We start from the raw sequence: 14,282 nt of genomic DNA, 5'->3' as shown, positions 1-14,282 counted from the left end.
ATGGAATGTCAACACTTAATATCTAACTTTTATTAAATTAAATTTTCTTTAAAATTACCCAAAATTTAGTTTTCTCAAATAAAAAAACTGCAAAAGCTATTGCAAAAGACAGAAGCAAACAAGCACATAATCACCTTTTACTGCGGGATGGATGTATGATTGACAACTTCGATCAGATAAAATACAAAATTAATGCAAATAACGGAAGTTAGTGGATAGATGTGGATGGTGAGGGCCTAGTTGACCTGTTTTACAGGGAAGCTGCACCGTGAATCTTTTTTATAGTTGATTAGAGTCAATTAATTTATCATTTTCAGTGGAGTTATGAAGATGTTACATTCAACTGCTCTAGAAATGGGATATGCCTCTCTCTTCCAATCTTAATTATCACTAAACTAAGATTAGTCCGTATCTGTTTTCTTGGAGGAATCATTTAGATTAAACTCTTATCAGTGCTACTAATTTCATGTCTTGTTAAAACGCATGCACCAATTATGTCAAAATGCGGACTTTTGTCAGCAGTTATTATTATGGGGCTAAACCCAGTGTGGTTTTTTTTTTTTTTTTTTTTTTTATTTGAAGTTATCGGAAGCTAAACGATGATAATAAGAATTAAGAGTTGAAGATCACACGTCTCTTGTTCTAAACCCAAAATTTTGGGGCTAAAAGAGTGATTGAAATATGTATACCACAGAAAGTGTTATACTTTTGGCATTTGCCCGTGATATAAAGCATTATTTCTTTGGGCACTGATGTAGAAGGATTGCAGGACTTGGGTTTGATTCTTCGCTTGCAACACAATCAACCATTAAAGAAATAGGGCATCACCAAATCAAAGTGCTCCATATATATGTAATGATGATGGTAACAATTTTCGAGATTATTGGTAGGCCACAGCAATAATATTCGTATGGGTGACATCTTGGCGGTCTATGACATTTAGAAGGACAAATTTCCTCAAGTTAAAAAATTTCAATCATTCAAAAAAAAAAAAAGAAGATGAATTCCCTTAAAGTGATGTCAGAGCTCATTTATTTATGTGAAGGAGATTAGCATGTGCATCTTACAATTTACAGTGATGCGTGTTCATGTGAATCTCTGGGTTTAGCACACTCACTTTCCAAACTCAAAAGTGTATCTTCAAAGATACAATTCAATCTCAATTACCGACATTTTAAAAAGAAAGAATGTCATCACAAAGGAGACAAAAATAGCAAAGACAGATTGCTTGGAGACAAAGAATCGTGCAATGCACTTTCAACACTGAAATGCCACCACTCCCATGTTTCAGCACAAAAGGCAAACTTTGCATCTGCAAACATTGCATTATAGGAAAAGCAAAATAAAGCAAATATCATCAGTTCCGGTTTTGTTGACCATCATTTTTCAGTAATGTCAACTCATGCTTAGTGTGTGGATATCTTCTTAATTTTCTCTTTTTGTATGAATTTCAACTAATCTAAAACGTGGGGATTCTTATTATTCTTTCCCCCTTTCCTGGATCGCAAACTGAAATTGACTATACAGTGGTTCTTCTGGGTGGATTTGACAAGTATATGGATATTTCTCCACTTGAAATTGTTAATAAAGTAGAAATAGCGCCAAAAAAAAAAAAAAAAGAAAAGAAAAGAAAGGAAAAGGATTCTTCTCATGTGAGCACAAGTTACCGATTCTTAATTTGCTCCTAAACACTTGCTATAAAGTATAAATGCAGCAGAATCACCATCATGTAGGTGGCAACCAAGGTAGGTAATTTGTAGTTTGATGATGGAATCAGATGACAAGACCAAGAAAAGTAGTAGTAAGCCAGAGCAGGTGGTTTGAAAGAGTCCAAGCCCTCTGAGGTCTGAGGTTGAATGATTCTTTTATGGCCGTTAGAAACCACAAAAAAACTTTCAGGTCAATAAAACTTATTACTTCACCTCCAAATCGAGATCATAAGCAATCTTTCCAGGCAACTTTCCCCCACCCTATCTCATTTCTAGCTGTTCCAACCAAGATGTCAGCAACCTATCAAGGATCAATTATGCAAACTGAATTCTTTTTGAAAAATATAATAAATAATATTTAATTTATAAACCAACAGACAGTTGTGATTCTGAAGGGGAAGCAATTCCAAAATAACAAAAAAAGAAGTGGAATACATGATATAACCCGATAAATATCATGAACTCCTTTCTGGTCATGCAACTCAAGGCAATAGGTGAGGACACAAAAAAGAAGCAGCAACTCTGCAAATGAGTGAAAATACTTATGATCAACCATGGAAGACCTCTAACTGTATGTACACTCCATTAGAATGATGAATTCGAAAGAAAATGAAAGTATATATTTCTAAACAAGAAATTACAATGGAAAAGCGATTGAATCAATGAAATCCCCTTGAACCTCTGGACTGATACAGCTCCAATCTACTTTTGGCCTCTTGTAGAAGTGTGTCCACTGTTTCATCGTGGGTCATGCAGGATTGCTTGGATGCCCATTCCAGAACTGTAAGCACTTGAGCTTGGGCAAGTTCTTCGCTATCCGGTACATGGAGGGCAATGTAGCATAGGAGAAGTAATGCTGAGACTTGAACAATTTGTTCCCCAAAATACACTAGCTGAATCAAATACTTTGCACCTCCTGCACTAATAATTGCCTTGGAGTGATCAACGTGTAGATAGTTCTCTTTGCAAGCAAACTTGGTAAGTGCTATTGCAGCCTCCTTAGAAACTTCAGCTTCCCTCTCATCGAGAAGTTTAACCAATGGGGAAATCATCCTTGTTTCCGTTGCTCTAAACGTCCTTGCCAAATTACCAATAGCCTTCATACAAGGAATGAGCAGCTCAGAATCAGCCTTCTCAATTATGTTCAACAGCTGATCGACGACGAGCTTACAAGCATGAGAATTCGGCTTAAATGCAAACCTTCTCAAATCAGTATCCTGCTCTGCCACAGCTGTAATCTCCATCAATGCCATAGCTGAATTAAACTGCACATCATCAGTTCCTTTTTCTAACAAAACCGCCAAACATAGCAGTGCTCTAGACTCAGTAATACTCCGACAAATAGAAGAATTCCCCTTAGCAAGATGCCATAAAGCTCTAGCTGCCATTGCTTTCATATAAGCCTTGGTAGAAGGATCTTCCAATTCCCTTCCCTTAATATTCGTCCCGGCAATTGAACCATTCTGCTGATGTTGATAATAAACTTGATGAACTTGCTTGACATTGCCCTGACTATTACTGCTAACATGATTATTACTCGGCTTTTGTGGCAATTTCACCCCTTCTTTCATTGCCATAGTATTCATAACCACGTTATGCATCCGATTAGGCGTTTCCGTCCCCATAGGATGCGTAATCTGACTCTGATGATCTTCATCAACAACATTTTCCACATTATTCACATTCGAATTATTACTACTCTCCATAACCACCGCGTGGATTGACGTCGCCTTGTTACTAGCAATTGCATATTTGCTATGTTCTTGAATCGTTTCAAACGCCAAATGACTAACGAGTAATCGGATTATATTATGCTGAGCAAATAAATCTTGACATTTTGGATAATTAGCTGCCAGCTCAGACACCGCCCACGCCGTTACGGCTTGAACTTTCATCGGACCTTCTTTAAGGATTTTCGCAAACACCGTGCAAGCACCAGCGAGGATCATATGCTCGACGCTTTCAGGGTCCCGACCCAGAAGTCCAATTGCTTTGGCGGCGTTTTCTTGACCTTCCACTTTCCCTTCTTTGACTAATTTCAACAACGGTCCAACCCCTCCTTCTTCTATAATCAGTTTCCCGTACCGATCATTGTCTCTGGCTAGCGAAACAAGCGAAGCAGCCGCGTCGGACCGGACGTCGAGTGAACCGGTGTAAAGAATCGCGATTTGTTCCCAAATTAGGCATAAAATCGGCTCGTTTGCAGCGATCGGAGGAAGGCCTAGGTACTCATCGTCGCGATCGTCAGCCGAAGCTGAAACACGGAGAAGCCAAGAAACATCGCCGATTGAGTTCTCGAGCTGAGAAGACATTTTACGGAAAGCGGCAGCGGGAATGATTGTGAACAGGCGCTTCATAAGGCCATTGGCACGGCATTTGAGGACCAAAGAGAGAGCTTTATCGAGCACTTGTTCGGTATCATCGATTATGCGGCGCGTGGGACGTTCGTAAAGGTCGGAACTCGCACGCGCCGCTTGTCGGAGTAAGCCAGCGAGTTTCTCTGCCTTGGACTTAAGCTCCGCACACTCTTGCTTAAACGAACTTGCTTCGTCCGCCGCTTTCATTACTTGGTCTGCTAACTGAATCGGCTTTGCCAAGATTTGCTTCACTATATCCGCCATCACAACAACCAAAAAAATACCAAAAACAAAACTAAAATACGTAAATTTGATCAGATCAAAAAATAAATAAACAAAATTGAAGAGAAAAGGGTTGATCTTTATTGAGTCTTTGGCCTTTGGGAGTTTCTTGTAAAAGGCTTGATAAGCGGAGGAAATGAAGGAAGAAAAGGGGTAGTTAAAGTTGTCTGATTAAGGGAAGTTTTGCGGAGTTAATTGCTACTTTTCGGTGCTATGGGGATTTTGGTTGAGGACGCGTGAGAAAGAAAAACAAGAAAAGGGTCTTTCACCATACATGGGAGACGAGTTTACAAGGTCAAACACGTTTTCATCTGCTTCTTTATAACATTTCTGGGTGCTTCTACTATTGTTTATATATATGAAAAATAGTTGAATTTACAATTGAGAAAATGCATCGATAATAAAAATAGTTGCTTTATTAGCCATGAAGGTGACAGCTATAACCCCAAGGTCGGCAAATTTATCCGAATTCGTTGGGTTTCGACTCGATCCGATAATTTAAGATCGGATTTTTTTCTTAAAAAACGGATTTCAGATCGGGTCGGATCGGATTTAATTTTTGAAAATGTCGGTTTCGGATCGGAGTCGGGTTTATATGAAACCCGACCCAACCCGAGATATTTATTAAAATATCCTTAATATATATATGTAATTTTTTTTTAGGGTTTATGAGTTTCGATTGCTTTCAATGTTTTTGTTTTTCGTCCGTCTTATCCTTCTCATCTCTTTCGATTTGTTCAAAATTTCTCATCCACCTATCCAATTCCAGCCATCCCACCTGTTTTCATCCATTTAACTTCCATCTATTTAGCTTTCTTCCTTCGAATCTTTCCTCTATTTCAACAAAAAAAGCCATCAAGCTAGAAAGAGTAAAGTTAACAGGACAGAAAGACAGACGAGTCGCAACCATTTGTAATCTCCACAGTGCCAGGATACCAGCAGACAGCAGTTTTGAGGTAAGCAAAAATCATCTCCTTACCCTCTACTGTTAATGTTATGTCGAGCATGTTGAGTTTTTACAGAGACTTGGATAGTTTCAATTTCGATTTCAGACAAAGCTGAAACTCTGCTAACCGGCTGTTCTGGTTCATGTTTTGTTGCAACTTGCAAACCATGTTTTGTTACAAACCATGTGCTGTTTTCGAAACCATGTTCTGTTGCAAACCATGTGCTGTTCGAAACCATGTTCTGTTGCAAACCATGTGCTTGCAAACCATGGGAGGGGTTTTGGATAAACTTTTTGCGTCTCTGAGGGAGTTGAAAAAGGCTATGTTTTAAAAATTAGTTTTGTAACTTTTCAAGAACAAAGTAATGCCCTGCAGAATCGAAAAACCTTAGCTACGATTGTAGGTTTTCCAGGAATCTTTTCGGGTTTCTTTTTCTTTAAGAACAAAAAAAATTTGAAAAATCCCTGCAGTGTAAATAATATTTGTAACGGGTCGGAGTCGGATTTTTTACTAAAACCTCTGAACGGGATCGATCGGGTATCGGGTAGAAGCACTAAGGCTTCGGGTCGGAGGCGGGGAAAGCAAAAATCCGACCCGCCCCGCCCCGCCCCGCTGCCATCCCTACCCAAACGCTATGCAATTATTATGCAAAATGAAAGATGCAACTTGAGTTGGGGCCATTGCCAGCAGAAATTGGACAGTGCAATGCAAAATATTAGGTAAATGGATTTCCAGCTACCTTTGAAACCTTCTACGGTTCATTTTAGTAACATCTTTTTATCTTTTCTTGAATTCTTGATATCTTGATTTAGCATTTTACACTTTAGATCCTTAGTACTTGTTTGCTGTATTTTCATACCAGTGCAAATAGGAATTCAAGATAAAAATTTTCACCCTTTTCAATGGCTATTAAAAATATGTTTCAAACAAAATAAAATTAATTGGGCAGAATAGTATCCGATACATCATAAGTGTATGAATGTATGCGCTTAACCATGTCATTCAATCATATGCTTGGATATAATAAAGAAAATAGAAGTTAACAATGAATTTATAAAGGTTAGTAAATAAACAAAAAAGTTTGATTTACATAAAAAAATAAATGTAAAATGAATCAACAAGTTCAAGAAAACATTTTAATCTTTTTTAATATGTACTAGTAAAACATTTTCAACTTCGACTTTATTTTCAATCAAGATCAGATTAACTATATATTTTACTTTCATATATTTTCAATCTGCTGATTTTAATATTGTTCCATATAAACACTATCATGTAAGCATCGATTCATTTACTATTCATGTTATATATGATTTTTATTTTTACCATGTAATCATCATTCATTTACTATGTCAAATATTATATTTCTTTGACTATAGGTGATTGTATTTTTACTATTCATGAACTTAAGTATTCATAAATTTATAATATTCATAAACTTAATTAATTGTAGATAAAATGTACTTTTTCTTTTGTGTTAATTAAATTTTGAGGCTACATTCATATTTACTATTAATTAGTTATAAACCAGACTCAAATTAAATGAATTTAACTATTCACAACTTATTCATTCATTAATCTAGGATATTCATGAATTCAATTAATTATGAATTGTTATAATGTATAAATCCGTGAACTTATTACTAAACACAACAAAAAGAGTCACTACTATGAGAAAACACTTATTTACAATTAGTTGTAATTTGTAATCTATACATTTATATTTGTATCTCTAGAGTTAAGCATTTTGTATCTTTAGAATTAAGGACAGAAAATTATGATAGATAATTCCTTAATTATAGGATCAATTTTAAGAAGATTTAATTTTCTAGCTTACCCACTAGTTGGTTGCATATAAACTTAAGGTGCTTGTATGATTTTTTTATGAGCAATTTTTTAATATACATTCAGTTTTACTCTTGGTTTTTAACAAAGTTTTATTTTTTAGTTCTTTCACATGATATTAAAGTTTTAGGCTCTTCTTGGGAAGAAAAATTTTTGAGCCTTCATTGTTAAATTCTATTTCAGGCTTTCATGGTCAAATCTTGTTAAATCTTTTAATCTTATTTTTTTCTTTCTTTGGCTTTCATTGCCTAGAATTGTCTTTGGTTAAACTTTTACTATCATGACATATTTCAATCCTGAGAAAGATAATCATGCCAGTGATAATAAAATCTGTCACTATTACTTGATTTGAGAAAGTGACAATTGGTAAAACCACCAGAGTATTACCGAAATCGTAGAAACAAAGAGAGTTGGACAGATAAGAGATTGAGAAACCAAAAAGCCAATTAAGAACTCTTGAAAGCCTACTGACGTATGTTTTTTGGGTAAGATTTTTAGTTCAGGTAAAGCTTTTAATTCTTATGGATTAAATATCTCGGTTAAGCCTATTATGAGTTCTTGGGTCATTGACTTAGGAGCCACTGATCATATGATACATTCCTTACAGAACTTTAGTACATATACCCTATGTTTTAGTAATAAAAAAATTGTTGTTGCAAATGGTTCACTTACTATAATGGTAGGATTAGGAGATGTTTAAATTAATCCCTCTTTTGTTCTTAAAAATGTTCTTTATGTTCCTAGATTGTCTACTAAGTTGATATCTATACAAAACCTTACTAGAGACATAAAATACAGAGTGATTTTTTATCCCTTATATTATGAATTTTGAGACCAAAGTTTGGGAAAGAATATTGGACTTACTAAGAAGAATGATGGACTATACTATCTTGAGACATCAAATAACACAAGTAATATCAAGAATAGTTTACCTTTGTCATTTCTTTATAAAAAATCTCTTAATAAAAATAAAATCTAGCTTTATCATTTTTGTCTTGGACATATTTCTTTTGAAACTTTTAAAAACATGTTTTCTTTTTTGTTCAAATGATTAAATGTTGAAATTTTCATTATGATGTTTGTGAACTTGCAAAACATATATGTGTGTCTTTTTTAGTTAGCAATAAAAGAAGTTTTACTTTTTTTTACTTGATGCATAGTGATATATAGGATCCCTATACAATTCTTAATAATTCTGGTGTAAGGTGGTTTTTTTTATAGATATTTTACCAGAGTTTGTTGGATATTTTTACTTAAATCCAAATGAGAATATTGTGTTTTTAAACTTTCAAAACATGATCCAAAATCAATTTGGAGTGAAAATCAAGAGATTTATGTTTGATAATACAATAGACTATTTCAACCAGAGTTTATCTACCTATTTCCAAAATGAAAAAATTATTCACGAGCCATCTTGTGTTAATACTCCATAGCAGAATAGAGTGACAGAGAAGAAAAATAGCCATTTACTAGCTACAACCAGAGTTTTACTTTTTCATTATCCAAATTCTAATGGGGAAAGCTATTTTCATTGCTATACACATTATAAATAAGTTATCTTTAAGGGTTTTAGGATTTAAAACTCTTATGAAACTATTCTTACAATTTTATTCCAACTTTAATATCATAAACAATCTCACTCCTAGGATATTGAATTGTATATAATTTGTTTATGTTTACAGTTATAATTGGGGAAAGTTAGATCCTAGAGTAATTAAGTACATTTTTGTAAGGTATTCATCAACTCAGAAAGAGTATAAGTGTTATTATCTTCTTACAAAAAAATTATGTGTTTACAAATATCACTTTTGAAGAAAGTAAATCATTTTTTACTCAACCTTATCTTCAGGGGGAGACTTCATTCATGGAAGATAAGGATAAAAACTTCTTTTTACTTGACTTGTCTTTTTTTTTTTTCAATATTTTCACTTATTAATTTTTCTGAGTCGAAATTTATTTCTTTTAAGTTCAAATCAAACATTGAATTTGAGTCTGAACTCATTTCAAACACGAAAAATGTGATAAAAGATTATGTTGTTCTTGATTCTATGAAGGAATTACAGGTGCACTTAAGAAAAAAAATTTCAAATCATGAATTAGTGCAAGTCTAAAAACTTGATCCTAACTCTGAAAATGATATAAATATAATCTTTGAGTCTGTTTCTTAACATGAGCATGAATATTTTAAAACTATAATTAGTGATTATGATTTACCTATTGTTATTAGGAAATGAACTAGAGAATGTATTAAGCATCTAGTATATCCAATCTCTAATTTTGTATCATTTGAAAAATTCTCACTATCTCACAAAAATTTTCTTGTGAGTCTAAATACTATTTCTATTTCAACTATATTATCCGAGCCATTATCCAGTGAAAAATGAAGGCAAGCCATGAAAATATAAATGGAGGCATTAGAGAAAAATAAGATATGAGAACTAGTAGAGTTGCCCAAAGGAAAAAATTCAGTTGGGTGTAAATGAGTTTTCATTATAAAATACAAAGCAGATGATATTATGAAAAAGTATAAAGCCGGGTTAGTGGTTAATGGCTACACTAAAACTTATAGAGTGGATTATTAAAAAATTTTTGCTCTAGTTATCAAGATGAATATAGTTAGGATTTTGTTATCATTGGCTGCAAATTACAATTGGTAGCTTTAACAATTTGATGTAAAGAATGCATTCTACATGATGATTTGGAAGAAGAAATATATATGAAGGTTTCATCGAGATTTGGAGGTCATCTAGAAGTAAACAAAGTATGCAAGCTGAAAAAAACTTTATATCACTTTAAATAGCCTTATAGGCCTTGATTCAGGAGATTTGTCAAAGTGATGCTAGTAATGAGATATAAGCAAAGTCAAAGAGATCACACATTGTTTATCAAGCACTCTGATTCAAGGAGAGTCACAATTTTATTAGTGCATATTGATGATATAATTGTAACCGGAGATGATGAAAAAGAGAGAATATCTATAACAATGTTTGACTGGAGATTTTCAGATAAAAGAGTTAGAGAGATTGAAATTTTTTTCTAGAAATTGAAGTAACTCACTCACGACATGATATTTTCATCTCACAACAGAAATATGTGATATATTTTTTTAAAAAAACTAGGAAGCTCACATGTAAACCTACAAATATCTCTAAAGAATCTAATTATAAACTTGAAAAGGCTAATGAAGATACTGCTGTAGATAGAAAAATATACTAGAGATTAGTTAAAAGACTCATATATCTCCACATACTAGACCTAATATAGCATATGTTATGAGTGTGATAAGTCAATTTATGCATAATACTAAAAAATTCACCTATAAATTGTTTATTGTATACTACATTATTTAAAGGTAAATCCTAGGAGATGTATCTTCTTTAAAAGAAATTCAAAATTGGTTCTAGAGGCATATACAGATACAGATTATATAAGTTCAGTAACTAATAAAAGTTTACTTCATGCTACTACACTTTCTTAAGTGATAATCTTGTGACTTGAAAGAGTAAAAAATAGAATATGGTGGTAAGATCAAGTGTTTAAGTAGAGTTCAGAACTATGACTCAAGAAATTTATGAACTACTATGGTTAAAGATTATCCTAGAAGACTTGAAGATCAAGTGGGATAGATGTGATAACAAGTTTGCAATAAGCATTGTACACAATCCTGTGCAACATAACAGAACAAAACATATTAAAGCATATCAATATTTCATAAAGGAAAAATTAGACAGTGAGTTGATTTGTACACCTATGTATCAACCAAAGTCAATTTATAGATGTGTTGGCTAAAAGTTTTAGCAGTGCAACATTTCAAAAAATTATTTTTAAGTTGGAAATGGAAAACTCCTTTTCATCGACTTGAGGGAGAGTGTGAAAAAGCATTTATTTACAGCTGGTTGTAATATTGTAATATTGTATATTTATATTTGTATATCTATAATTAAGTATTTGTATCTCTAAGATTAAAGATAAAAAATTAGGATAGCAATCCCTTAATTATAAGATCAATTTTAGGAATTTTTTTTAGTTTACCTACTAGTTAGTTGTATATAAACCTAAAATGCTTGTATAATTTTTTTTTAGTAGTTTTTCAATATACATTTAATTTTACTTTTAGTTTTTCACACAGTTTTATTTCTTAGTTTTTTCATAGCCATCAATCTTTTTTGGTTTTGGTATAATTGGACATCTAACTAAATATGTCCCATTTTGAAGAAAAGTTGTAAGATTTACTCAGGTATGTTTAAAAGGGTGATTTGAGTTTAGGAAAGCAAAACTAGGTATAAGAGTGCGGTTACAAGTAGAGAAGGTTATAGCACTCTTATAATGTCCATCAAGGGATTGTACTAATTTGATTTCGTGTTATCCGAAAGTAAAAAAAAAATTACCAAATAATTTAATATTAGAAATTATCTTAAAATTACTCTAATATGTTGGTAATAATTTAAAAATATTTTCAAACCTCAAGAATATTCAATGAGACTATTTGTTATTACAACAATTAAGATTTTTAGTGACAAATTTATTATGATTGTGAGCTATTTGGTTACAAATATTAGATTTTTTATGATGAAATTTTCTTATGAAAGTATTGTAATAAGTAATTGTGACGTATTGTTATTTGGTCACTAATATAATAGTAATTGAGATGGTTTAAACTTTTTCACAATTAAATTATCATTATAAGTATGTTCTTGTGATACAAAATTATTTGTCACTATAGAATCGTTATTGATAAAGTCCCCAATTTGCGACAAATGATTTTTGGCAAGAAGTAATGTATTAATGATAAGATATAAAGTGGTCACTACTATTAGATATTGTTGTAACAAAAAAAAAAATTGTCACATAATATTTTATTTTTTGTTTAAAAAATTTGTCATCATTAAACATAACATATCACTATCAATTATATGTCATCACAATTATTAGAAATTTTTAACACCATTAAACATAACATAAAAATTCCTACCTAATAATTTACATAAAAATTGTTATTTGCAATGTTTTTAATAATTTCATCAAAGATCCAAAATCAATTTTCATTTTAAAAAAATTATTTTTAATATATTAGTAAGATTTTCTATTAAAAAAATATCTTTCAATATGTTAGTAGGATTTCATGCAAATTATTTTTCTTTCTAAAACACCCTATTTTTGTTATTTTTAAAATTAATAAGATCTTTTAATATATTGGTAAAATCTTATTTTTACATGTTTTAAAAATCACAAACCCTCAAATATGTTGGTAGAGTTTTTACTTCCAAAATTAATATTTTAAAATTTAAACCTTTCAATATGTTGATAAGGTTTTATTATTATTATTATTATTATTATTATTATTATTATTATTATTATTATTATTATTATTATTATTATTATTATTATTATTCTTATAAAAATTCATTTTTAAAATTTAAACCTTTTAATATGTTGGTTAGGTTTGTTTATACACAATTCATTTTTTTAAACAATTTTAACCTTCTGATATGTTGGTAAGGTTAACTTTTTTTTTTTTAAATTCATTCTTTTTTTTTTTTACAAAGTTATTTTTAAAAGAAAAAAAAAACCTTTTTTTATTAATAAATAAAATCACAAAAAAAAGGAAAAAAACTAAATAAATAAATAAATAAAATAATTAGAAATAAAAAAATAAAAAAAATACCAAAATCTGAAATAGTCAACTCTGGTTAACAAGTTAAGTCGATTCGAGCAGTTTTTTAGTTTGATTTGGGTTAAACTGGTTTAACTCACTTATCTTTTAATCAAAATGACATCATTTTGACTATCTATAAATGCCTAAGTTTTTTTTTTCTTTTTTTTCTCTTTAAGAATAAGCTAAACTTATTTATTTCTCTCTTTTCATGATTTTTAGTAGTTGCTATGATTATCGTGCCATCGTTGGCTACCGATCGATGTCCGATTGGGCCTAAAATTTCACTGTCATTTTCTCTTGGTCTCATCATCTCGAATTTGAGTTTTGAGTTTCAAAAATAGGCTTTTAATGACGTAGATATAAAAATGAAATTGTGACCCTTCACCATTTTTAGCCTCTTTCTATCGTTCGAATTCTTTAAATTTTTAGTATGTTGTTGTGCTCACCATTATTTTCCTCTTCACCATTTAGATCTTTCAAAACTCATGCCAACCATTGCCAACCACCATAGTTGCATCATCTTCGTTGTTGGTATTCCTCTCTGCCATGGGCCATCGTCAATGCCAATGATTGAACGACTTGAAGTCACTAGAAGCTAATCCTCTATTCCTTGTGTCTGTCAATCCTCAATGCCAATACAATGTCCAACAATTATTTGCTATTGATTTTTCTATTTTGGTTGAATTATGGTTTTTGTGATTGTGTTTTCAGGTAATAGTAGGCTAACTAGGAATTGACTGCTGGTTGCTTGAAGATTGGGTATGTGTTTTTAGGTGTGTTTGATCTATTTGAGTGTTACTGCGTAATTGAATGTTGCTTGTGACTATTTTAGTAGATGTGTAGGGATTAGTTAATAGGAGAAAAGGCAAAAGAATTTTAGTGGTGTTCTGTGGCAATAGTTACAAGAGAAGTAGTTTTTTTTAGCTGATTGCTTTCTTTATGACTGTTGCACCATCTTTGATGATTTACCATGCCATTTATAAGCACTAAACTCTAATTGTGATAGAGTCTTATATCAAAAAAAATTTATTACAAAAATTGTATTTATTTACTTAATTAACCCTAGCACTAAATTGATCAGGCTTGGTTTGGTCTTAAGCCCAGATGTCTATTTTTTTTTATATATATAGCTATTTTTTTATTATTATCTTAGTTCTGTTTTTATCCGTTGGTTGAATTCAAGATAGAGTGTCTACAACTGCCATCTTTTTTGCACTTTCTATAAAATACGAATTCTACAAAGACATAGATATCCATTACGTCTTGGTGTGATGCAAAATAAAAACTCAAATATTGTTAACTAAAATAAAGATTCATAACTTGAAAATCAAGGATTTCCAACTTGAAATTCAAAAGTTCACAATTTGAAATTTAAGAATTTACAATTAAATTCAAAGTTTCACATTTAAAGATTCATATCGTGAAATTCAAAGATTCACAAGAATTTAAAATTTTGTAAGAATTCAAGGGTCATAAGGTTTCAAAG

The 14,282-nt window shown here is 31.6% G+C and overlaps 1 protein-coding gene across 3 annotated transcripts; it reads right to left on the bottom strand.

The window, feature by feature from the left end:
- Window positions 1-1,420: 1,420 nt before the first annotated feature.
- LOC111292327 (uncharacterized) lies at window positions 1,421-4,671 on the bottom strand. Of its 3 annotated transcripts, XR_016345737.1 has the most exons (3): window positions 2,351-4,671; window positions 2,145-2,231; window positions 1,421-2,010 (listed from the first exon to the last, which is right to left on the bottom strand). XR_016345737.1 is itself a non-coding variant. In XM_022884645.2 (2 exons), the coding sequence occupies exon 1, from the start codon at window positions 4,328-4,330 to the stop codon at window positions 2,369-2,371; it is 1,962 nt and encodes a 653-aa protein (XP_022740380.2). In that variant the 5' UTR covers window positions 4,331-4,639; the 3' UTR covers window positions 1,421-2,010; window positions 2,351-2,368. The 3 variants fall into 3 exon arrangements, 2 of the variants coding, with proteins under 2 accessions (XP_022740380.2, XP_089622839.1); XM_022884645.2 differs by lacking the exon at window positions 2,145-2,231 and having other exon boundaries at window positions 2,351-4,639; XM_089766713.1 differs by lacking the exon at window positions 1,421-2,010 and having other exon boundaries at window positions 2,059-2,231; window positions 2,351-4,472.
- Between the last annotated feature and the right edge of the window lie 9,611 nt (window positions 4,672-14,282).

This window comes from Durio zibethinus, chromosome 10 (genome assembly GCF_047325235.1).
Source record: "Durio zibethinus cultivar Kanyao isolate XHJ-2024 chromosome 10, ASM4732523v1, whole genome shotgun sequence".
NCBI lineage: Eukaryota > Viridiplantae > Streptophyta > Magnoliopsida > Malvales > Malvaceae > Durio > Durio zibethinus.
Note: the sequence above shows the minus strand (reverse complement) of the source record. Positions and strands in the feature narration are given on the sequence as shown.